At 41.2% G+C, this 26,399-nt stretch overlaps 1 protein-coding gene across 2 annotated transcripts in view; it reads left to right on the top strand.

Annotated features, from left to right (window-relative positions):
• tagapb (T cell activation RhoGTPase activating protein b) overlaps nucleotides 1-26,399 on the top strand; it is a 74,421-nt gene that overhangs the window by 13,954 nt on the left and 34,068 nt on the right. The window contains exons 2-3 of one of the 2 annotated variants that reach the window (NM_001365334.1): nucleotides 22,192-22,277; nucleotides 23,970-24,140. In NM_001365334.1, coding sequence (NP_001352263.1) covers nucleotides 22,192-22,277; nucleotides 23,970-24,140 — 257 coding nt within the window. The remainder of the gene's footprint in view (nucleotides 1-22,191; nucleotides 22,278-23,969; nucleotides 24,141-26,399) is intronic. The other variant, XM_068215422.2, reaches the window with a different exon arrangement.

Below are 26,399 nucleotides of genomic sequence, written 5' to 3'. Positions count from 1 at the left end.
ACGGACACTGAAAGAACATGCAAACTCTGTACAGAAACGCCAACTGGCCTGATGAGGACCAGTGCTGGTGGTGGTCTTGCTGTGGCACAACAGTGCTAACCACTGAGTCACCAATATAGGTAAAAGGGGGAGGAGAAGAGGAGGAGGAGGAGGGGGGGGGGGTCTTCATGATGAAAAGGGTTGTGGAATGAAGACTGTGGTTATTTGAAGTGACTTAAGTCTGGTTTATACTTTTGCATCAAGTTATGGTGTGACCCTCGGCGCCTGCCTGTTTCTGTTGCTCTAAAATAACACTTCAGAAATGCTAGTTGGCAGTGAGGTGTTTATGTTCCTCTGTGTCGAGTTTCTTTGCTGGTGCTTTTTTTTTTTAACGATACCTTAATGTACAAGTGGCTCAAAGTCGCTCATTTTGAGGCTGGAATCGGCGGATATGCAACAACTTTAATTATAAAAACAACAATTTATCAGTTTCCATCCGGAGCTCCTAAACGGGACACTTGTAAACACTCGCAGCACTCGCAACGTGCGGCTCTCACCTCTGCCCACACTTGTCAGTGATACCAAGCCAACCAATCACAGAGCTTGCGTTACGCGTCAGTGCGATGTGTAGTTACATTTTTTGAGAGGTGGGTATCAGCATCGCCACTGGTTACGGCGAGGGGTATGCGTCCTCATTTAAAATGTTTATCAGTTTAAAAACATATTGTTTATTTGAATTCAATAATGAGATCTGCTTTTGAAAGATCAAGGTGTAAACCTTTTTCGTCAGTTAGCGGTCATACATTTTTTGGCCAATAGGAGGTGAACAAAACTAAGCAGTTTTGTAGAGGGGCAAGTCGAAAGTTAATACCAGGAATGATCATTATTACTACTAGAAAACACATCCTTTTTGGCTTGACTCCCAACGTTTTTATCCTTTTCTAAACCTCAGGTTAAAGCTGAACTGTCCTTGTATCTCTGTTGGGCAGTTATCTTATTCATTCATTCATTTTGTTTCAGCTTAGTCCCATTATTCATCAGGGGTCACCCGAGCGGAATGAACCGCCAACTTATCAAGCATATGTTTTACGCAGCAAATGCCCTTCCAGCTGCAACCCAGTACTGGGAAAAGTGATCTGATTTTTATGTATGTAAATATCTCTTAAATATACTGTTCACATCTGACCTTCTGTCTTCAGTCTGAGCGGCTCTTAAAGGTCAGTATGTTTACCAGTTCCGCTCACTCTTGTTACTATGGGAGAAAGAGACAGGTGGACATTTCTGGTTTTAAGTTACACAATCTTGTTCGATCAACTGTCATGTAAACCAGGAGTCTTCAACCTTTTCTTCACCACATACCACCTGAAGTTGCATTTGAAAATATTTGCCTCATTCCAATTTGCATACTATTTATCCTAAATAGTATTTAATAGCCCAATTAGTATGTCTCACATCGTAGTATGCTGAAATGAATATTCCAAAGTTACTTGGACAAAGCAGCCTTTAGTAATATTATCACAGCTTTGAAAGTCACCACAGGGAGATTCACTCATTAGTTAATTAATTCATTCATTCATTCATTCATTCATTTTTCCTCAGCTTAGTCCCTTTATTCATCAGGGGTTACCAGAACGGAATGAACTGCCAACTAATCTAGCATATGTTTTATGCAGCAGATTCCCTACCAACTGCAACCATGTACTGGGAAACATCCAAACACACACATATACTATAGCCAATTTAGTATTTAGTTTATTCAATTAAACTATAGCACATGTCTTTGGACTGTGGTGAAAACTAGAGCACCAATGGGGAGAATATGCAAACTCCACACAGAAACGCCAACACAGAAACGCCCCCTTCTTGCTTTGAGGCAACAGTTCTAACCACTGAACCACCCTGTTGCCCTTTTCTTATAATCTAAAATACCATATTGTTTGTAAATATTTGATGATTGTAGCAACATTACAGCTGGCTTATTTGTGTTCCCTCATTACTTGAATTGTTTATTTGATTACATCAATTCAGTTTATATCCTTGCACTTTTATTTGTGGCTAAACAACCAATCAGAACACTCTTTTCAGCAGGCTGTGATTCCACATGCTGGATCAGGCCAACTCGATCCGACATTAACCCTATGAGAGGTGATGTTTAATGTTGATGAAAACATCAAACCAGCTAGCCAGCCCAATACTGGCCTAATGAATTGTAATTGCCAACCATTGGCTTGGTGTGTCCCAACCCTGATCGGTAATATAGGGCAGCGGTTCCCAACAGGGGGGTCCCGGCCCACAATGGGGCCTCAGCGAGCTCTGTGGGGGGTCGCGTCATATTTTAGAAATTTCTTTCCAGTGGACAATTAGAAGAATGATCTTGTTGCCTTAGTTCATTTTATCCCCCAGCACAGTGGTCCTCAACCACCGGTGTGTGGATCAATTGGTAATGGGCCGCACAAGAAATCCTTAATTATTTCTGTTTTATCTATCATTTGAGTCTGAACAATACTTTATTTTGAAGTCTTTTGTTTTGAAAAATGACCATACTCTCTAGCTTACATCTTGGTCACTTGAGCACCCAAATTTAATCCACAAGCAGCAAACTGAGTAAGAAACAGACGTCTTTGGAAAGTTTCTTTGCTAAGGGGAAAGAGCCCCGTTGAGGACTCGTGAACTGCCAAGAAATGTATCCCCAACCCATTTTTCAACAAATCAGTTGAATCCACCATGTCTGTGCAAGAAAACCAACTGCTGGAGATCTCACATGATGACGGCATTTTAGTAGCTGTTTGCATATTGCGTTTTTCTGGAGTTTGCATAAGTGTATTGTTTCCAATAGAGGTGCACGGCTTGACGTGCTCACGCCAAATCAATCCTGCAAGCTCACAATAAGTCATGTTGCAAGAATTGACTGATCAGCTTCAGCTTATATAGAATATTCACATTTTGGTAAGACTAATTTTCTCAGACAAGCACAGAACACTCAAACACAGCAATGCGTTGTACCTAATATAAATAAAACTTATATCAGAGTGACAGCAACGTTTTGTCAGCCTGTCATCCTCTGAGAAAATGGTTGATGGTCGCTACAAAAACAAATAAATGTTCATATTTTAAAGAGATAGCAGTGAAAAAATGTAATTTAATGCAGTGCTTTTCGTACACTCTGAGACCCACTTAATATTGGACATCACTCAGTCATTGGAGATGGCTGATTTTTAAAGAAAACAGACCCTAAACGTGCCAATGTGGCTATGGAAAACAGTTCACCGGAAACGCTTAACCCTGAATACTATCAAATTAAAAGTTCTTTAGTATACTTACGCACATACCCTATTGGCCACAAAACATAAATTTGATTAGAACTACAAAAGAGGGTAAAAAAGTAAAAAAAACTACAAACAGATAACTGTTAAGTAGAGTGGCTTTTGTTAAGATGTTTGAGTCACATAATACAGTGGTAATCAACCCTGTTCCTGGAGATCAACTTTCCTGCATAGTTTAGCTCCAACCCTGATCAAACACACCTGAACCAATTAATTAGGACCTAATCAGCACTTGATAATTACAGGCAGGTGTGTTTGATATAGGTTGCAACTCAAATATGCAGGAAAGTAGATCTCCAGGAACAGGGTTGGTCACCCCTGACTGAATATATATGTAACAACCAGGCTAGTTTCTCCCTGTCACGTTTGGCGTGATCAAAACAGTACAAAAACAAAAAGGTGTGGATCCAAGTGCAGATATTTATTTACAGTGCAACAAACAAGGTGATCAAAATACAAAGTAACAAACAAATGACAAAACTAGAAACTAAAACAGAGACAAGGCTCAAGAATCAAAACTCGAATAACAGACTTACTGGGAAAACTGCTGCAGGAAAGACAAGAAGGACAAACGACGCGATGCCAAACAAAGGTGTAATGGTAGAATATATAGTCCAGATAATCAACAGTAACACAAAACAGATGTGATGACAGGTCAGTGTAGGTGTTCCGGTGTGTGCGCGGGGCATGTATGAAAATGTAGTTTTTCTGAGACGCTGTAGTGCTGTCTTAGTCCTGATGCACTACAGCGCCCTCAGGTGGTCACTGATGGATGTGACATTACCCCCCCTCTAAAGAGCGGCTTCCAGACGCTCCCAGACTAGTTCACAGAGAGGGGGCGGAGCGGAGCAGGAACAAAGGGAGGGATGGGAGGGCCAGATCAGGGTCAGGCACCCCGACAGGAAGCCAGGGTGCAACCGAGGAATCAGTCCGAAATGAGGAGAACCACCTGGGAGGGGCGGGAGGGATGATCCACGGATGATCCTGCAGAAAACACAAGGCAGGAAACCCCAAGAGAGCAAGCTGGAGAGGCAACTGGACAGGAGCCGGCGGGACTGGAGGCAACTGGACTGGAGCCGGCGGGACTGGAGGCAGCTGGACTGGAGCCGGCGGGACTGGAGGCAGCTGGACTGGAGCCGGCGGGACTGGAGGCAGCTGGACTGGAGCCGGCGGGACTGGAGGGAGCTGGACTGGAGCTGGCAGAACAAGGAGCCCGAGCGAGGTCGGCAGAGCAAAGAGCCGGACTGAAACCGGCAGGGCCTGGAGCCGGACTGGGTCCAGCAGGGCGAGATGTCTGGGTGGTGCCGGTAGGGCAAGACGTCTGGGTGGTGCCGGTAGGTCAAGACGTCTGGGTGGTGCCGGCTGGGCGAGGAGCCGGGCTGGTGCCGGCAGGGCGAGGAGCCTGGGTGGCGCCGGCAGGGCGAGGAGCCTGGGTGGCGCCGGCAGGACGAGGAGCCTGGGTGGCGCCGGCAGGGCGAGGAGTCTGGGTGGCGCCGGCAGGGCGAGGAGCCTGGGTGGTGCCGGCAGGGCGAGGAGCCTGGGTGGCGCCGGCAGGGCGAGGAGCCTGGGTGGCGCCGGCAGGGCGAGGAGCCAGACTGGAACCGACACTGGCGGGCACTCTGGGGCTGGAGCCGACACTGGCGGGCGCTCTGGGGCTGGAGCCGACACTGGCGGGCGCTCTGGGGCTGGAGCCGACACTGGCGGGCGCTCTGGGGCTGGAGCCGACACTGGCGGGCGCTCTGGGGCTGGAGCCGACACTGGCGGGCGCTCTGGGGCTGGAGCCGACACTGGCGGGCGCTCTGGGGCTGGAGCCGACACTGGCGGGCGCTCTGGGGCTGGAGCCGACACTGGCGGGCGCTCTGGGGCTGGAGCCGACACTGGCGGGCGCTCTGGGGCTGGAGCCGACACTGGCGGGCGCTCTGGGGCTGGAGCCGACACTGGTGGGTGCTCTGGGGCTGGAGCCATCCTCTTCCTGCGCTTCCCTCGTCTGGTGGTTTGAGACGTGGGAGCAGTGTCATCTGGAGAAGGAGCTTGCTCTGGAACTGGATCTGACACTGGCAGGCTTTGTGGGACTAGGATGGACACTGGTTTTTCACACAAATCCAGAAGGCTCTCCAGAGGCTCCGAAAAGGGTGGTCTCCGAACAGCCCGACGCGGATAAGCCCGCAACTCCAGTCCTGCCTCTCTCCTCTTTCCCTTTGTTAAATCGGCTGGCCCCGAAAAATATCCCTCTCTGTTGCCCTCCACTCAGGCCTCCCTCCTGAGGGTTCTCCTCCCTCAGGGCAACAGAGAGAGGGGAGCCAGCGATTAATAAGGCTGCCTCAATGAAACGATAAAGGTTCCAGTCATCCTCGTATGGTGGCATGAGGGAACGAACTGGTTACAAAAGTCCTCCCCGAAAAAACATCATGAGCAAAAGATCACTGTGAGAGCTATTCGGGGCCAGCGCCAAAAACTCCTTGATATAACGCTCAATTGAGCGGTTACCTTGTTTTATTAGCATAATTAAATTGTCTGCTGGATCCATAGTGAACGCGTCGTTCTGTCACGTTTTAGCGTGATCAAAAACAATAAACAAAAAGGTGTAGATCCAAGTGCAGATATTTATTTACAGTGCAACAAACAAGGTGATCAAAATACAAAGTAACAAACAAATGACAAAACTAGAAACTAAAACAGAGACAAGTCTCAAGAATCAAAACTCGAATAACAGACTTACTGGGAAAACTGCGGCAGGAAAGACAAGAAGGACAAACGACGCGATGCCAAACAAAGGTGTAATGGTAGAATATATAGTCCAGATAATCAACAGTAACACAAAACAGATGTGATGACAGGTCAGTGTAGGTGTTCCGGTGTGTGCGCGGGGCATGTATGAAAATGTAGTTTTTCTGAGAAGCTGTAGTGCTGTCTTAGTCCTGATGCACTACAGCGCCCTCAGGTGGTCACTGATGGATGTGACACTCCCCACTCAAAGTGACCTGAATCAGCTTTGCTCCTGAACATCATCACTGTCATTATGTCAACCCCATATAATTGTCCCTCATTTAGTGTCCGGCCTGATCGAATGACAGAAGTTCTAACTATCAAGTATCAGTTATACCTACCAGTCTATTCCCTGTGATCTCCAGTATCTACGTCTCTTCTTCTAGTGTGATTCCCTCATAGTCTCCTATGGTTGTGCGTTCTTCGATTCTATTGTGTTCCTGGCTCCCTATCAACCTCGCTTCATCAATCCTTCAATAGACTCTGTAGAATCCAAATAAACTGTTATTCATACAGCTCTGGTATTGCCCACATCTGTGACAATATAACTGCAAAACATTTAAATTTCTTTCTTGCATCTTGATGTAAACTTTTCTAAAGACATGAATGACCTGAGAATGGCAGAATAATCTACTGCTGCATCTTCCAACATAGGCTCATTCTGAAAATGTACCCCTTTATAAATTTCTGGAGATTGTAAATTATGTAGCCAAAGGTATGTATGGCTGTATGTTATCTTTAAAATGAACGCTATGGGACGGTATAATGCCGTTCCTTTTAGCACTTACCTGCTGACCACTTACCTCCATATGGCCAGCTTTCCCGCTGTTACCAGTTTGTTTGGCAGCTCAACATGTATGTCAGCAGACTTGAGACACAGAGTGAAGTTGACCGGCAAAGAACAGTTCCAGTAAGGATGGAAACAAAAGCTAAAAAATAAAATAAACAAGTAAATTATCTGAAAATCTGGTAAAAATTAGGGGGCTTTTCTTTTTCTGGACTGCTTTTTAAAACTACAGTGGGGTTTAGGGAAGGGGGTAGGCTGGTCAATCTGTGCTTTTTAAACCACCATTAGTTGGGTTTAGAGAAGGGGGAGGATGGGGGGATCAGTCTGCTGGTCAGTGAATAAGTCAGTCAGTCATTTAACAGTGGCCTTTTTGTAAAAACAACAGGCGCAAATGACACTCCTGGGAGAAATTTGAGTTCTGAAAAATCGTACTGGTGGATTTGCAAAATTGCTATTGTAGCTCCTGGGACATATTTTGCTCTTTCAAGAAATGTATATAGTGGTACGCAATCAGAGTGAACCTAGGTTGGCTTTTTCAACATGGTAGGAAATTAAATATGAAAGAAATGTGGAACATAACAATCTGTTAAAGATGATGTAGGATGTCCCAAAGCTTACATACTGTTCTGTTACACACTCAAATGCATATACTTTTTCTCCACAAAAAAGGACATACTTTTGATATGTAGTAGTTTGTTAGTGGTTGTTTTTGTCTATTCAAATCATTAATTTATTAATTTAAGGGGCACCTTTGATGAAAAACATATTTTGTAAGCTGTTTGAACAGAACTGTGTGTGTAGGTATAGTGTGTCCACTATCATATTGGAGTGAAATAAACCCAACAAGTCTGTTTTTTTTAATTTCCTGAGGTTAAAATAAGACGCAAACCCCAGTGATTTTGAGGCCCACCTCAAACATGACATAGGAGTGCGAATTTCCCCACCCACTAAATTGATTGACAGGCCACATGTATTCTAACATGTTATAATAACATGTATACACATCGACACCTTAGAGTTATAAGGTTCTATCTGCGTTCTAAATGATTTTGAGATATTGAGCTTCAAAGTTTTTGCATTCCATATAGCAAACAATATGTGTGTAACAGATCTCTTTCATACATTAACATGACAGAGACCCTAAATGTACTCAAAATGTAAATTATCAAAGTTCTCTTACATTTGCAAATTGGAGTAAATAAACCACGGTAAATGCAGATAGAACCTTCTCATTCTGAAAAGTCATTTTCCACTTGGAATTTTAAGGTTCTATCTGGCAGATCATTCATTGAAGCATTACTTTTCAAGAAATACAATAAAAAAATATATATAGTTTAGTGTTATAACAATATATTGATGCTTGGGAAAGTTACATTTTTGCCTTCTATAATATTTATTTCATGTTTTAGGATCAATATTTTTTATTTTAACATTCAGCATACAAGGCTGTACTAAATATTTTTTCCAGTGCAGCTTATGATTTTATTAAATTTTATGCTTTAAATAAATTATTGAATTATATTTATTGAATTATATGCCCTGTGAAATAAATTAAGTATTTGCCATTCAAGGCTTAATATTAAACTTATAGACTTTAAGACACAGACGATGAGCAAATGAGTTTAATAAACACTGAAAAGTGTTTCACTCAATATATATACACAAATAAAAATATTTCACATTTAATATACACATTTTTAAATATTTATTTCTTTTGCAACACTGTAAAATTGAGCATTTCATTTCAATGTTTGCGATGCGGTGGCGCAGTGGGTAGCATGATTGCCTCACAGCAAGAAGGTTGCTGGTTCGAGCCTTGGCTGGGTCAGCTGGCATTTCTGTGAGGAGTTTGCATGTTCTCCAAGGTTTGCGTTGGTTTCCTCTAGGTGCTCCGGTTTCCCCCACAAGTCCAAAGACATGCGGTTGTTGTGATGAGTCAGAAGGCATTGAATCCATTTGCAAGCTTTATTAAGAGCACACATACAAACAAACACAAAGGGGCAATCCAGGAGACAGAACGTGGGACAGGCAAAAGTTCAAAGGCAGGCAGATATCTTACTGGTCAGAATAACAGGCTGGAGATCAGGGGCAGGCAGATGTCTTTCGTAATCGTAGAACAAGCACAGGGTCAGAAACACAGATCAGTCCGAAGCAGGGAGTATGGAACGCTCAGAAATGACAGCCAGGCAAATCAAGACTTCGCAAAGAACCGGAGCGTGAGTGTGGTATATATACACGAGAGCTGATGAGTTGCACCTGGACCGTAATCAGTGCCAGGTAGCAGGGCTTATGGGATTTTGAGTCCGTGAGTCGAATCAGAATTCTGGCGATGGTTCCCTCTGGTGGTGCACAAGAGGGTTGGCATCGCCCTCATTTACAACAGAACCCCCCTCCTGCGAGCGGCTCCTGAAGCGAGAAGGCACCTGACGCCGGGGTCTACCGCGCTGTCGGGGGGCTGGTTTCTCTGGGAACCTTTGATGAAACTCTTCCGTGAGAGTTGGGTCTAGAATATCTCTAGCATTCACCCAGGACCGTTCCTCTGGACCGTACCCTTCCCAGTCCACCAGATATTGGAGGGCGCCACCCCGACGTCGAGAGTCCAGCACTTCTCGAACGAGGTAAGCTTCCTCGCCCTCGATCATGACAGGTGGAGGGGTCCTGGTTTCCGATTCCTCCTCAACCGCCTCCTCTCGTGGACCACCAGCGGGTTTGAGTAATGACATGTGGAAAGTAGGAGAAATACGATAATGATTAGGCAAGGCTAAGCGAAAAGACACTGGAGTAATCTGGCGTACAATTTTGAATGGCCCTACATACCTGGGACTGAGTTTGCGGCAGGGCAATCTCAGACGAAGGTCTCGTGTCGACAACCACACCCACTGCCCCGGTTGATACGTGGGTCCCTGGCGTCGGTGACGGTTCGCCTGAATCTCTCTCCTCCTGACTGCCCTCATGAGATGTCTGTGAGCCTGATTCCAGACATCCTCACTCCGCTGCAGCCAATCCGTGACAGCAGGTAACTCAGTGGGTTCTCCGGACCATGGAAACAGGGGTGGTTGGTAGCCAAGAATACATTTGAATGGCGTAATACCCGTGGCTGGCTTTATTAATGAATTTTGTGCATATTCTGCCCACATCAGATAGCGACTCCAGTCGTGCTGTTGCTGATGACAGTAGGAACGTAGAAATCGAATGACTTCTTGATTCATACGTTCAGTTTGGCCGTTGGATTGAGGATGGTACCCTGAGGTGAGACTAACATTAATATTTAGATTTTTACAGAGAGCGGACCATACCCGGGAAGTGAATTGGGATCCCCTGTCTGAGACGATATCATCAGGTAAGCCAAACATTCGAAATACATGATTGCACAGGGCTTCTGCGGTTTCAAAGGCAGAGGGCAATTTGGGCAACGGTATTAGGCGACAAGCCTTGGAGAAACGATCAACCACCGTGAGAATGACTGTGTTGTTCTGGGAAACAGGGAGATCCGTAATGAAGTCCACCGCTATATGGGACCAGGGCCGTTGCGGAACCGGTAGCGGTTGTAACAGGCCAGCAGGGGTTTGGTGAGATGCCTTCGTGCTTTGGCAAATTTTACATTTCTGAACATAATTAATTACATCCTTCGTGAGGGACGGCCACCAGAAACGGTCTTTGACTAACTCCAAAGTTGCAGTGATGCCTGGATGCCCCGAACTGGGAGTGTCATGAATATGGGTCAGTAATCTGGTACGTATGTTATTGGGTACAAAAATCAGGTGATTCGGACAGTCTACTGGAGGGTTGTTTTCTCGGTTGGCCTCTTGGATCTCGGTAAGTATGTCCCACTGTACTGGAACCACTAGTAAGTTCGTAGGAATAATGGTTTCATCACTAATTGGGGTTTTATCCTCTGATAGCCTGGATAGTGCATCTGCCTTACTATTTTTACTCCCTGGTCTATAGGTGACAATGAAGTCGAATCTGGTGGAGAACAAAGCCCAACGAGCTTGTCTGGGATTTAGACGTTTGGCTGAGCAAAGATATTCCAGATTCTTGTGATCAGTTAATATGGTGAATTGCTGACTAGCCCCCTCCAGCCAGTGTCTCCATTCTTCCAGGGCTAATTTCATTGCCAGTAATTCGCGATTTCCCACATCATAGTTTCGTTCTGCGCTGGTCAATTTACGGGAGAAGAAGGCACATGGATACATTTTGGATGGTTGACCCTGACGTTGAGATAACACAGCACCGACTCCTGTGTTGGATGCATCCACTTCCACAATGAAAGGTAGGTCTGGGTTGGGATGACGGAGAATAGGAGCTGTGGTGAATTGAGTCTTCAGATCGCTAAATGCTTGGCGTGCTTCAGAGGACCAGGATAGTTTGTGGGAATTTCGTTTGGTCATGGCTGTTAATGGTGCGGCTATTGAACTAAAGCCTCTGATAAACCGTCTATAGAAGTTGGCAAAACCTAGAAATCGCTGCAACTCCTTGAGATTCTGGGGTAACGGCCATCGTTGAACTGCCTGTACCTTCGTATCATCCATGGTAATCCCTTCTGCACTGATGACGTATCCCAAAAAGGCGATCTGTGTCTGGTGAAATTCACACTTCTCTAATTTGGCGTACAGACGATGTTGAATCATGCGTTGCAACACCATACGTACATGTTCAACATGTTCCTTCATCGTGTTTGAATATATGAGGATGTCGTCGATGTAAATGATGACCCAGCGATCCAGCATATCCCGAAAGACATCGTTCATAAAAGATTGGAACACGGATGGACAGTTTGACAGGCCGAAGGGCATTACCGTGTACTCATAGTGCCCCCTAGTGGTGGAAAACGCGGTCTTCCACTCGTCACCAGCACGGATTCTGACAAGGTTATATGCACTGCGAAGATCAAGCTTGGTATAATATCTAGCCTTTCTTAATTGTTCCAGGGCAGGAGGTACGAGGGGTAATGGATAGCAGAATTTTACGGTGATTTCATTGAGCCCTCGGTAATCAATACAGGGACGTAAACTGCCATCTTTCTTCTTTACAAAGAAGAATCCAGCTGAAGCAGGAGATGTAGAAGGTCGGATGAAACCCTTGGCCAATTCCTCGTCGATATATTCAGACATTGCCTTGTGCTCAGGTTGTGACAGAGGGAATATTCGACCCGTTGGAGGACTTGAACCTGGAATTAACTCAATAGCACAATCACTTGGTCGATGTGGGGGAAGTTGAGTAGCTTTTTGTTTGCTAAAAGCTTCATGTAAGTCATGGTACTCAATGGGGATTAGTTCATCAACGAGTTCAGGTAACACATTGGTGGTTCGTAATGGAATTTTGTGAATGGGCTGGATGCACTGTTTCATGCATGACTCACTCCACTGCAATATCTGTCCGTCCCTCCAGGAGATATGAGGATCATGTCGCCTTAACCAGGGCAGTCCCAACACCAGTGGATGATTAACTGAATCAATAATGTAGAATTGCATTTCTTCAATGTGTAGAACACCAACTTGTAACTGTAGCTTATTCGTAATCATACGGATGCGTCCTTCACCCACAGGACGACCGTCTAGTGCTTCCACTGCAAGACAGGAATCATATGAGCTGAGAGATAGTTCGTGACATAAAGCAAATTTCTTAGATATAAAGTTTCCGGCAGATCCAGAGTCGACAAGAGCCGTAGTATTAATCATTCTTTTATCAAATTTAATAATTACAGGAATCAGTACACTGAAAAGTGCAGGAACATGGGAAGGACTCACCGATTGAACTGGTGTCTGAGGTCGTACGCTGCAGGTGGATTTCCTGTGCCCTGATTGACCGCAGTACAGGCATAGATGATTTTGCAATCGATGCATTCTTTCTTCATGGGTGAGACGGGTGAAACCCAGTTGCATGGGTTCATCAGGGGGCGTGTCACTTGAAACATGGAGCTGTGTGCGAGGATTTCTACGGCTGCGAATCAGATGATCAAGACGGATGGTAAGTTCAATAAGTTCGTTCAATTTCTTTCCTTCGTCACGGCAAGCCAATTCAGATTGTAGATTGGTATTCAGACCCCGTCTGAATAGTGTCTTCAGTGTATCCTCAACCCAGTTAGTTTGAGCGGCGAGAGTGCGAAATGACAGGGCGTATTCTGCAGCTGTATTACGCCCCTGTGTAAGAGAAAGTAACTGCTCACCGGGGCTTCTCCCATCTGCTGGGTGCTCGAACACTTCCCGAAATTGCTTGAGAAAAGTTTCAAATGTGGGATAGTTACATTCCTCCTCCTTCCATATCGCTGTAGCCCATTCCAGCGCTTTCCCCGTTAACAGGTTGCATACAAAAGCCACCCGACTAGAATCAGTGGGATATAATGCAGGTTGTTGGTTAACAAATAGTTTGCATTGCAATAAGAAGCCTTTGCAGCGAGAAGGTGACCCATCAAACTTTTCAGGAAAAGCTAATCGGGGACTTACGGTAGCCGGAGCATTGGAGACATGCGTTGGTTGAGAAGCTGTCATGGTAGCAGGCGGGGTAACTGCAGGATTCGGATGACGGAGTTGCTGCATAGCTCTCACCAGTTCCTCCGTGAGAGAAGTTAGATGGGTGAGTTGTTGATGATGGGTGGCTAACTGAGTGGCTTGAGCGGAAAGTTCAGTCGAGACTTGTGCTAAAGCTGCTGGATTCTGTAGTGGCGAAGTCTTCTGTTGTGATGAGTCAGAAGGCATTGAATCCATTTGCAAGCTTTATTAAGAGCACACATACAAACAAACACAAAGGGGCAATCCAGGAGACAGAACGTGGGACAGGCAAAAGTTCAAAGGCAGGCAGATATCTTACTGGTCAGAATAACAGGCTGGAGATCAGGGGCAGGCAGATGTCTTTCGTAATCGTAGAACAAGCACAGGGTCAGAAACACAGATCAGTCCGAAGCAGGGAGTATGGAACGCTCAGAAATGACAGCCAGGCAAATCAAGACTTCGCAAAGAACCGGAGCGTGAGTGTGGTATATATACACGAGAGCTGATGAGTTGCACCTGGACCGTAATCAGTGCCAGGTAGCAGGGCTTATGGGATTTTGGGTCCGTGAGTCGAATCAGAATTCTGGCGATGGTTCCCTCTGGTGGTGCACAAGAGGGTTGGCATCGCCCTCATTTACAACAGCGGTACAGGTGAATTGGATAAGCTAAAATTGGCCATAGTATATGTGTGTGATTGAGTGTGTATGGGTGTTTTCCAGTGTTGGGTTGCAGCTGGAAGGACATCCGCTGTGTAAAGCATATGCTGGATAAGTTCATTCCGCTGTGGCGACCCCAGATTAATAAAGGGACTAAGTCGAAAAGAAAATGAATAAATTAATCTGTGTCAAGAAATGCTTCTAAATCATCACATGTACACACATTTCAATTTTGTGTGGTGCGGCATTATTTAATTGACTCTGATTTTGTGTGATTTTGTTCTTTTGGTGTTTCCTGCTGTCAATGGAGTAGTCCGGCAAAATGACTAAGAAAGCTGATCCTGATTGGTCCTCGTGCGTGCATTAAAAACATTAAAAATGCTTATTGGTTCACAGATAGAACCTTATAGAGCCAAGCTAGAGTTCAACTTTGTAGATACACCTTTTTGTTTTTTAAATAAAAAGTCTTAAAATGTAAACAACTTATAAAATCACATCACATAATATAAATAAGTTGCCACAATAAGAATATGTTAATAACTCAATTTTGACAAAAATGTCAGATAGAACCTTATAATAACATTTTTTGCAAAGAAACTGAAAAAAAAAATCTGTTTCAATTCTCCTTGATTTTTAAAAGTTTTATAAGTTTAAAGCGCTTTTTAAACAGAGCATGTTTGAAATAAAGAAAGTAAAATAGCTATGTAATTCTTAACCGCTATAATCACCATGGCCGCATGGTGTCAGCAGGGCCAACACTGAACATTCAGGGGCCCTAAGTTGACTATTTTTGGGGCCCTATCTTGTTATGATTAGTGGTGTGCTGCCCTTGCCAGCTCACAAAAGTGTTATTGCTTATTGAATTCAATCAACGAAGTAAAGTAAAGCTTAAAGATTTTTCACATTTCTTTAAACTGTTTATATGATTTGGACATTTTAAAACAGCACTGCTTCTGTCAGCTACCAGCTTCAAAAATAGGGAAATTAAACAATAATTTGTTAATAAAGGTACCAGTGATTCCTATTTTGTGTCCTTAAAACATATTCTTTTAATTTGGCAAACAGATTCTATAAAAGATTCTAGATTGAGTTTATATAAAAAGCAAAAACTTAATAAAAAGCCGAAAGTAAAAATGCAATAGGTAATAATAAAATACACATGGCGACACGGTGGTGCAATATGTAGTGCTGTCATCTCACAGCATGAAGGTCACTGGTTCGAGCCTTGGCTGGGTCAGTTAGCATTTCTGTGTGAGGGTTGCATGTTCTCCCCACGTTTGCGTGGGTTTCCTCCGGGTGCTTCGGTTTCCGCCACAGTCCAAAGACATGTGCCGCTTTGTTTACGGACCTTCGTGGAGGAGGGTAATCTGTGTGTGTGTGTGCGCTGTGTCCTCTGAGGAGAAGGGTAATGTGTGTGTGTGTGTTTGTGTTTGTTTGTGTGTGTGTGTGGTGTCCTCCTCCGAGGAGGGTAATGTGTGTGTGTGTGTGTGTGTGTGTGTGTGTTTGTGTGTGTGTGTGTGTGTGTGTTTGTGTGTGTGTGTGTGCAGTGTCGTCCGAGAAGGAGGGTAATGTGTGTGTGTGTGTGTGTGTGTGTGTGTGTGTATGTGTGTGTGTGCTGTGTCCTCATAGGAGGAGGGCAATGTGTGTGTGTGAAAAGAGCAGCTAGAGTGTGACAAGCTAGGGGATCTCCTCGCCAGTTCTTGGAGTTTTTGCTCAAAAAAATTGTTAGTCGTCTGTATTTTCAAGTCCATTGTCTGTATTTACATTCACCCACTGGCAGCCAAAATCCACGCCTTACACTATGAAGCGTGTACAAATTTTATATTGTTGATTAGCTGCTGGGCATTTCACTCTGTTTCGTGCTAAAGGCAGTCAGTGCTGACCAATCACAGCAGGCCATCATCGGTACAATCAGCGCAGATTACAACATAATTTGGGAAATATTTAAAACAGAAAAAATCAAAAGGGGGCTGATAATTCTGAATGATTTATCATCTGTAAAACCAGGCAAAGATCAGATATTTTAGACGTTTTTAGAAGTTTATTAATCTGTAATTGCTTATTTTCAATACACGTGCTTCTAGATTATGTCTTAACCATCATGATTATCACCACTTAAAAACATTGCTAAAATAATTTTCTGCTTGCCTCTTCTCATTGTCATTTTCCCCTTCTTTTTTTCATTCCCTTTTTTTCCAAAACAAAAAAATAAAAAATCAGGTTGGGGCAGGCAATGATGCAAAGGCCATGGCTGTGTCTGTGCATGAATTCGCATTCTCTGCATAAGCAGAAGCGGGTTGTGCAGGGCCCCCTAGACAATTGTGTGTGACTTATCATTTCAGAAAGGCTTGAATAAACTCCACCACAAATACATCGAATAAACTTATTTTGTATTTTTGATCTATATTTGAGCTATATTTTAGCTTCATCCGTGTCTGTCTCTGTCACTGACTGCTGTTTATCTGACATAATGATGGGAAACAGACACGCACGTGGAAACGGTAGGTAGGGAGAAGAAGCTCATTTGCATTGAAAGCCACAAGCTACAAAAACAGCTACACTGTATTCAGACACCAAAATGGACAGATTCTGGAGGCTACAATAAATGATCTGATGTAAAAGAGGTAAAATAGGTGCCTTTAAACAATTATTTGATGATAAATTGAGTCTTCACAGCAACTATATACAACAAATGAAAATAAATACCCAGCAGACACCTTGATCAAAAATTGATTATGCGTAATCAAGTTTGAATGTAATTTTTGACGCCAATGTTAGTTGTCCATTTGACTTTTTTTTTTGGACATCAAGGTAGTCATTTACCACAATGTACCAGTGATTAAAATACAGCACAAATCACAAGCATGAACATGAAATACAATTTGATTGTGCTTTAAGCACCCTATAAACCAGTGTTTCTCAACCCTGTTAGTGGAAAACCACCAGCACTACACATTTACCATATCTCCATAACCAAACACACCTGATTTAGATCATCAGCTCAGTAGCAGAGACTGAAAGCCTGTAATTGATATGACAGACAAGGGAGACATCCAAAACATGCAGTGTTGGTGGTCCTCCAGGAACGTGGTTGAGAAACACTGCAATAAACAGCAATCTTAATAAGAATAAGTTTTTTTTTGTGTGTGTGTGTGTTATTTTCGAATATTACCTTTAAATCAATGCATAAAGTAATTTCAGTTTCTTGGTAATTGTTCGTAAAATGTATTAGCGATTTCTGAGCGACAATCATTTCTAAACCACATAAGCATTTTAGACTTTTTTGCAAGTTTTGGCCAAAGCATTAACAAAAGAAAATGTCCAAACAAGCAGTGCCACTGTAGTGAAGCAATGACCCGTACTGACCCATGGCTTCGTTGGCACAGAACAAGGCTGAATGCCAGGACATCAAGTTACTGAGTGTAAATTCACAATGGCCACAGCGTGAAACACTTCCGTCCAAAACACAGCCGTGGTAGAGGGGAACAATAGCAAAATTAACTAAACAAACAGCCGTATGCGGCAGCAGTTAATAAACAAACTCACAACATAAAAATCCACGAGCACTGAGAGGAAGTACAGTGAAACGAGAAGTGAAATGTAACACTTTGGTTATATGGCAGGTAAACAATATCATTTTTGTTCCGATTTTCAGATGCAAACAATTTTATGGAAATCACGTACAATCTGAAATCAGAGGCAAATTAGTGGTTGTTCACATGGTAATTGTGAAATGTGTACATTGCACTGTCCATGTCAAATTTAGATATAGTACCTACATGAGTTGTAGGTCATTTTTGGACGCAGCCTATGACAAGTTTTGCTAATGCAACTATATTGCAAAATAGACATTAATCAGCAAGTTCTTTTAAAAATCAAATACTTTTGCAACGACGTGTCATAGTTCCCAGGCTTTCTATTATTTACTATAATCATGAAGAAGACGAGAAGATAGACTTTATTTCAACTTAATAAAATAATTCAATTCAATTCCTCTTTATTTCCATAGCGCTTTTACAAAATAAAATGTGTCAAAGCAGCTTTACATGGAAGTTCTAATAAACTGAAACTGTGTCAGTTCAAATTTCAGAGTTGAAGTTCAGTTTAGTTCAGTTCAGTGTGGTTAAATTTTCACTGCTGAAAGTCCAAACACTGAAGGGCAAATCCATCGATGCGCAGCTCCACAAGTCAATAATATTTGCAGCCTTTATGATGCAAGCTGAGATTTCATCACTCAGCAATGCAATGTCACACACAATGCACTCAATGGAGTGAGTGCTGTCACTGTGATGGGTAGGGTTAGGGATGGTCTTAGGTGAGGGCATTGGATGCAGCTCAGATTGCACTGCACCTGCATTCAGACCTCTCTCCCACAAGTCCCAAACCAAGCAAGCCAGTGGCGATAGTGGCGAGGAAAAAACTTAACCAATTGATGAAAGTGAAGAATAAAAAACCTTCAGAGAATCCAGGCTCAGTTGGGCACGACCATGTTCCTCTGGCCAAACTTCTTGTGCAGAGCTGCATTCTAGGCGCCCAAGGCTGAAGAACACTGAGCATCAATCGTGGAGAACTGCAGGTGCGAGTAGGTCACTGGCGGGTGATCATACCAGCCCACAGAATCAATGTGAAGACTCATCTGTCACTGGGGTCTTTCAGAGATAAAAATAAATCCAAGATGTCTGAAAGGAGTCCTTCGGGACAACCTGAAGTCTCCCTAGGAAAATCTTGAAGAGTCTCTCTTCTGTACCCCTTTTACAGATTTTCATCCCACCTCTAGATGTTCTCGTTTTAACTTCTGACCATCCTAGGGTATATGCTTTAGTGAGTGGTCTGAGAGGTTTCATGTTATTCTACTGCAATGTAAGAATTGTTTTCACTCCAGAGATATCCTCTCCATAGATGCATCCCTGAGTTTCTGAGTTTTTACATACATTGTCTTGATGGTCCCTTAAAGAGCACCTATGATCATCTTTTCATCATGATCATCAAATGATCATGAAAATAATCTTTTGTAAGCTGTTTGGACAGAGTTATGTGTAAGTATAGTGTGTCCACCGTCATATTGAGGTAATATTAAGGTAAAAAGACAACAAGTTAAATGGTCATTAATATGTTTTATAATTATTATTATTTACAAAAGAAAAAATAAATAGTATACATCAGCAGCAAATAAATTAGCAAACAGTTAAGCTTATTAAAATGAAAAGCTATTATAGTGAAATAGAATCAAATCTCAATAGCCATTTCTTTACTGTATAACGTATACATTTTGATTAAAGAGCAACGAATGAATTATTTATTTAGATTTTTATTTTTATGTTTATTTCAAAGTGTTTTCGTGCCTAAACAAAGCGAAAACACAGAACAGGCTCACATTTAAGAGCAAGGGGCAGCCCCTTGTGGTTCGGCGGTATGGGTATAGGTAGGCTCGACTCTTTAATGTTTATTTGGCACCCATCAGAGAAAGAAATAAAAATACTGAAAATACTGGAGAAATACAGGAAAATACCTTTATGGGATCATAACGGGATAGAACTGTAAAATACGGGAGAATCCCAGGAAAAATGGGAGGGTTGACAGGTATGATGATGTAGGAGTGTGGTTTTCCCACCCACCGAATTAATTGACAGCCACGTATGAACATGTCTCTGTAGGAACGCGTATAATCCTTTCACCAAGACAGGGGACGTAAGCAAAGAAACCAGGATTATTAGACTAGTTCAGCTCTCTGTTATCATCAATCATCATCAAATGTGATCAGGAATGAGTTTTACAAGTTTAAAACATCTTGAATTACAAACGAATAAGTTACAGTGATTTTACCATCAATACCGACTTACAGTCGCATGTCAGTAATATAATAAATACCCATACAGCAGTGGATATTAACATGTATCCTGTCACATTTGCCATTCAAAAACAGTGCAAGTTTGTGACGACATTCTACATTGTCTAATTGGTCTCCACCCATGGGAATGAAAAAAGGAAACGAGTGTAAGTATAAAGGAAAAGAGTTGAAGAAGGTGGCATTATGTGGTGTGCAAAATAATGTAAAGTTGGCTTAACTTTTAAAATGCTGTAAAACGAGAAGAGAAACCGGGTCGAGACGAGCAAAGTAAACTAAATGACTGGCTGTGAGAAACAAAAAGCGAAAGTATGTATCTGAGTAACGGAGCAAAGACCGCTGTCTTTTTACTGTGCTCGTGACGTCTGTGAACGAGTGCGTCACAAAAAGAAATCAGTGCAGTGTGTCCTGGACAAAATCAACGTACTGATTTTTCTCGCTGGCATGGAGTCAGCTGTTGAAAGCTTTTATCCCACAGTGTCGATGGTTCCTGCTAGGCACCCGTGGCTGCTACTCAGTGGCTGGGTTCATCGACGCACTCATCCTTCACATCAACACCTTTACATTAGCTACATGGGTATTCGCTACTCCTTGAGTAAGAAGGAAAAACTTTTGGTTGCTTTGACCAAATTTTTAAATTTCTTTTTCTTGTTTTGTTTTCTCCCTATCCTATTATTACAGTATATTTAATATTTTCCCCTTTTTCTAAATCTCACAAATCAGCTGGCCTGGAATCGTTTGCATTTTTTCCTTTCACTTTCATTTGAATTATAAGTGCCAAGGATTTTGTGTTCTTTGTGGTTACTATTTTATTGTTTGTTTTGTTGTTGATACTGCTTTTAGTGTGTGAAAAGTGCAAAGTGTTTTTATTACCATTATTATTATTATTGGTGAATACAAACTTTATTTACGCAAAAACAGCAATTGTCTGAGTTTTTTCCTGTTCTCATTTATTTATTTATTTATTTATTTATTTATTTATTTATTTATTTATTTATTTATTTATTTATTTATTTGTTTAATATCTGTAACTGGTGGTGAGAGCTAGCCTGCTACATTTTTTAAAAGGTATTTTGACAGATATACTGTCTGGTGCCCAATATTAATAATTTAAAAAAATGAGGTACATTTTTTTGTATTGTTTGTTTTCTTATTTTTTGGGATCACTGTTCCCACATCACTGTTACAAGTTAAACATGTGCGCTTTTTGTGTGTGTGTGTGTTCAATGTGTGTTTGCCTAAACTTAGTATGTGACTCGTCATCATTGCAGAAAGGTTTGAATTAGCTCCACAACAAATACATCAAATAATCACTGATCACTTGAGATCTGCTTCATTCATGTCTGTCACTATACTGTTTATCTGATACAGCTAGAGATTGAGGCAGACTCTGACAGGCACATTGGAACGGTGGGTGGGGGGAACTAGCATAAAAGACACAGGCCACAAAAACAGCTACATTGTGTTCAGAGCAAAAGATCCTAACATTCTGAAAGATATAATCTGATGGGTGCTTTGAGCTGAAACTTTACAAACACATTTTGGAGACACAAAAGACTTATCTTAAATATTGAAAAAGGGGTAAAATAGGTGCCCTTTAATTTGATGATATATTACTCTTCTGAATGTCTCTCACAGATATAGCTTCATACAGGTTTTATATAATCAGTGCTTTACATATTAAGTTAATTTACATTTTCAGTTATTCTTCAGCAAAGCTTATCATAGTGCACTGCAACTCTTGAGAATATAAAATCTTATTCACACGGTGGCTCAGTAGTAAGCACTGTCACCTCACAGTAAGTAGGTTGCTTTTGGAGTCTTGGCTGGACCAGTTGGTATTTCTGTATGGAGTTTGCATGTTCTCCCTGTGTTTGCGTGGGTTTTTTCTGAGACGCTCTGGTTTCCCCCAAAGTCCAAAGACATGCGCTATAGGTAAATGTATTAAACTAAATTGAGCATAGTGTGTGCATGTGAATGAGTGTGTATGGGTAATTGGATATTTCCCAGAACTGGGTTGCGGCTGAAAGGGCATCCACCACTCTATTAAGGAAAATTGTTAGCGGTAAGGTAAACTGTTTTGTAAATATGCAGTATCCAAAAAAAATCTAAATTCCAAAGTTACTCAGCACAGATCTGAACATCTTGGATCCCATGTGGATTTTTGTTTACATGTGTGCATCATATTTTGGGCCCTGAAAGATTGAAACCTGATTGAAGATAGAAATGGCATAAACATTAGCTGTTCTTGATTCCCTTGTTCCTACAGTTGAGGATGAATAAATCAATGAAATTGGATTAAAGTCAAATAATTGAACAATTGATCAATGTTTGTTTTGTGCAGCACCTGCGAGGTCTGGCTCAGAGAAGACGCTCGGCACCAAACCTGATGCTGGGGAAAGCTTTGGGAATGTCTTGGAGCCCAATAAGGTAGGAACGAGGCTATATTTTAGCTAAAATATTCTGTAAATTATATAAAGAATAGTAGCATAATAGAAGATGAATGTTACATAGAATAAATCAGTAAATAAATGGTGATGGGTCAGAGTGATTACAGAGTGCATAATTTATATTTAAAATCATTCATTCATTCATTTTAGTGTCTTATTTAAAAGGGTTCACCACAGCGGAATGAACCGCCACTTATTCCATTTTGAGTTTTACACAGCGGATGCCCATCCAGCCACAACCCAGTACTGGGAAATACTCATAAAATCTCACAATTGTTTAGTTCATCCAATTCACCTGTACCACATGACTTTTTACTATGGGGTAACCTTAAGAAAGAATAGGAAGAAAAACATTTTTATATTTGTATAAAAATATACAAATAACTAAAATGTGATTTATCTCCATTTTGGGGCACTTATCTTGATTTAGTGCTATTTATTTTATATGAAATTATGAGACGACATAATTGGTTTGAGCCTCAGCGTTTCTGTGTCGAGTTTGCATGTTCTCCCTGCGTTCACGTGGGTTTCCACCGGGTGCTCCGGTTTCATATGTTTTTAGAAATAAATGGATATATATATATATATATATATATATATATATATATATATATATATATATATATATATATATATATATATATACATTTTTTTTTTTTTTTTTACAAAATTTGTTGACCATTTACTAAAATTGCTAATTGTAAAATTAAACTTGAGGTATTTATTAATGATTTTACAATTTGTTTAAATTATAAGAGTTGTGATTTACTGAACTATGCTTGAGACAGTTACACCACAGATCAGTTTTAAGGTTTGTCATAAAATGTAAAAAACAAACAAAAAAGGGGGTCAATTTAAGACAAATACATGTTTACTTTACAACTATGTACTAATATGTACTTTAAATGATGACACTATTAATTAATGTCATTTTTATCGAGTGTGACAGGAAAACGCAACATCACGTCAAAAACCTACATTCAAAAAATTCAAACACCCACAATATTTCTCACAACATCACATTTATTCACTATAGTTTAGAAAAAAGCAATAATATACTTTCATTTTTAAAGTAAAGTCTGTTGCATTTAAGGCTACGGCTTTTAGTAAAGTAGCTAGCTGCGATTTTCAATGTCTCTCTGATGCAAACCAGAATCATGAAGTATTTTTAGAGTCACAGCTTTTTCACTTTTGATGGCTTTTAGGTCATAGTATACTTTAAAAAAATATATAAACATATTGATAACGTCAAAAATGAATTGAATACAGAAACATAAGTCTACGTCAATAACATATTTTTGGGTTTAGGGGAAAGTGGTGATGAAAGTAATAAAGCAATTTCCTAAGTCCTGACAACATTTGCTTTCCAGGCTATACCAGCAAATTCAGCATGACCATTAACCGTCCCTGATTGAGCTGCCAAATATCCGCTGATAGTAATACAAGTATATTTGTGGCTCCAGAAGCTGTGTGGCTCTCATAATTAGTTAGTGTCCCCTTATTCAGATATTTATCTCACAATATTGTTCAGTGATATCATACAAAGCACCTTTCACCCAAATCAACCACCCACTACTGGGTTTTCCCAGTTGTACACATTGTTTTGGACACGTTATGTGTGGTCATGTGTGTTGAGTTGGTGGTTTATAGTGTGAAATTGTGTGGTGTTCAGGGAGGAAGCTCAGTGTCAGGTGGCGGTGGAGCAGTGTCCGTTTGTGCTAGGACTGACCAATGAGGACTCAGAGCTGATCCTGGATGAATGCGCTCAGCTGACCGAAGGCCTGAAGACCAGAGAAAGACACCTGTTCCTAATCAGCGACGCTCTGGTCATCGCCAAACTCAAGTGAGAACTGGAAATTCACACACAAACACACATACTCGCACAGAGATACAAACATGCACACACACATGCACTTGTACAGCTATCTTTATGGGGACTTCCATAGAAGTAATGATTTTTATACAAATACTGTATATTCTGTACATACACAAACCTACATGCACAGACAAACACACAAACCTAGATGCACACAAACACATTCAAACACATACACCTACATGTGTACACACATCAATCCATGCGCATTCACACACACACATACACTTAAATATGCAGACCACAAATTGAGACACACACACGTTAATCATCCACATCAGCCAATCTGTATCACGCACTAAACTACTATACTTGGAGTTGCTTTTGTTTCTGATATGAAATGGGAATCACCCAGCAAACAGAGATATGTGATGGGATTCCCCCAGAGACACAGTCAAGCTAAAATTACCAATTTGGTATATATACACTATATATAATAATTGTCCTGACCTAATGAGTAAATTAATTATTATTTCATTTATTTTGTGTGTGTGTGTGTGCATGAATATATATATATATATATATATATATATATATATATATATATATATATATATATATATATATATATATATATATATATATATATATATATATATATATGTGTGTGTGTGTGTGTGTGTGTGTACACACACAGTGTTTCCTCTAAGATTTTTTTCCAGCTGTGGCGGCAGGCCTGTTTTACTCAGATCTACCAACTACCTGTGGCGTTATTTCAATGACAAATGTCATGAGCGCAGTATTACAATTCGAGATCACATTTATGTAATAGCCTACAAGCAAGCGAATCTCTTTGCTTGCATGCCGATTCCTCTGCTCTGTTCTTGCGTGCTCTCCAATAAACGCTGCTAAAGTACGATTTAGTGCGTTTATGTAACAAGTATGTCTCAAAGATTTATTAGATTTGCTAGGAATATTTGTGAATGTCTCTAATACACCTACAGAGCGACATTAATGCGTTCTAAAGTAAAGTGAAATGGCTATACATGTTTGCTGGCCTCATGCATCACGCACCTGTCAGTCAGTCAATCAGTCAGCACGTAACCTTAAAGAGTTAATGTGTTCTGTGTGTGTGTGTGTGTGTTTGTGTGTGTGTGTATACCATAAATATACCATAAATATTTGGAGATGGCACAACATTCCACTTCTTTCACTTCAAAAAGTCTTTGGTTGCTTTTGCAGTATGCTTTGGGTCATTCTCTATCTGCACTGTGAAGCACCGTCCAATGAGTTCTGAAGCATTTGGGTTCATTTGAGCAGAAAATATTGCCTGAAACACTTCCGAATTCATCCTTCTGCTATACATATATATATCATGATCTCTTGAAAATCTTTTCTGATTGGCTGGAGGGTGTGCAGTATTTTCATTAATAAGCACAAGTTTCAGTCAGTTTTGATCACAGTTCAAAATAAATGCATTTTTCCCAAACATGTGTAGCAACCAGAGGTTTTGTATCATGTCACTTGACTCGAGTCATGAATTTGATGACTTTAGACTCGACAAAATATAAAAAGACTTGCAACTCGATTTGGACTTGAACATAAATAACTTACTTTTACTTGGACTTGCACCTATTGACTTGTCCAGACTTGCTACTTCCCATAAAAAGCCCAAAGATAAAAAGTATGTTGACACGAACCGCTCTGTCTCTGTTTATGTGTGTGCGTGTGTGTGACAGAGAGCATGCGCGCATTCGGCACAACATCAGATCAAAGTTTTATGGGATTTGATTCGACAGCATCCAAGGTAACAACCACGTGAATGCGCCAGTTTTTGACTACTTTACTATAGTAGGCTACTGTTAAAAACACAGTACATGCAAATATACGTGTTAAGGGGCCCTATAGAACAGCTTCTCCTCAATATCCAGAAGATGACAGGGAAAATGTCCTTCACAATCTCATCAAAAATGTGGAAGACAACAGAAACTTATTCACTTTATTTTAGTTGCCATGATAAAATGGGATTAATACTGAGATTTATTTGAAGAGTAAATAGTACAATAGGCTATAATATCTTATCAAGTTTTTCCTTATTTTTATCACAGTTACATTTCTGCATGCGTTAAATTTTTATTTTTATTTTTATGTTATTATTTATTTTAAAGTTATATTTTTATATATTTTTAAATGTGTTTTATTTGATTAGCATGGTGCACCTTTTGGACGTTTAATAAATGTTTTTAAAATAAAATGCATTGTTCACATCCAACGTCTATTCTCTGT

Source organism: Danio rerio, chromosome 20 (genome assembly GCF_049306965.1).
Source record: "Danio rerio strain Tuebingen ecotype United States chromosome 20, GRCz12tu, whole genome shotgun sequence".
Lineage (NCBI taxonomy): Eukaryota > Metazoa > Chordata > Actinopteri > Cypriniformes > Danionidae > Danio > Danio rerio.
Note: the sequence above shows the minus strand (reverse complement) of the source record. Positions and strands in the feature narration are given on the sequence as shown.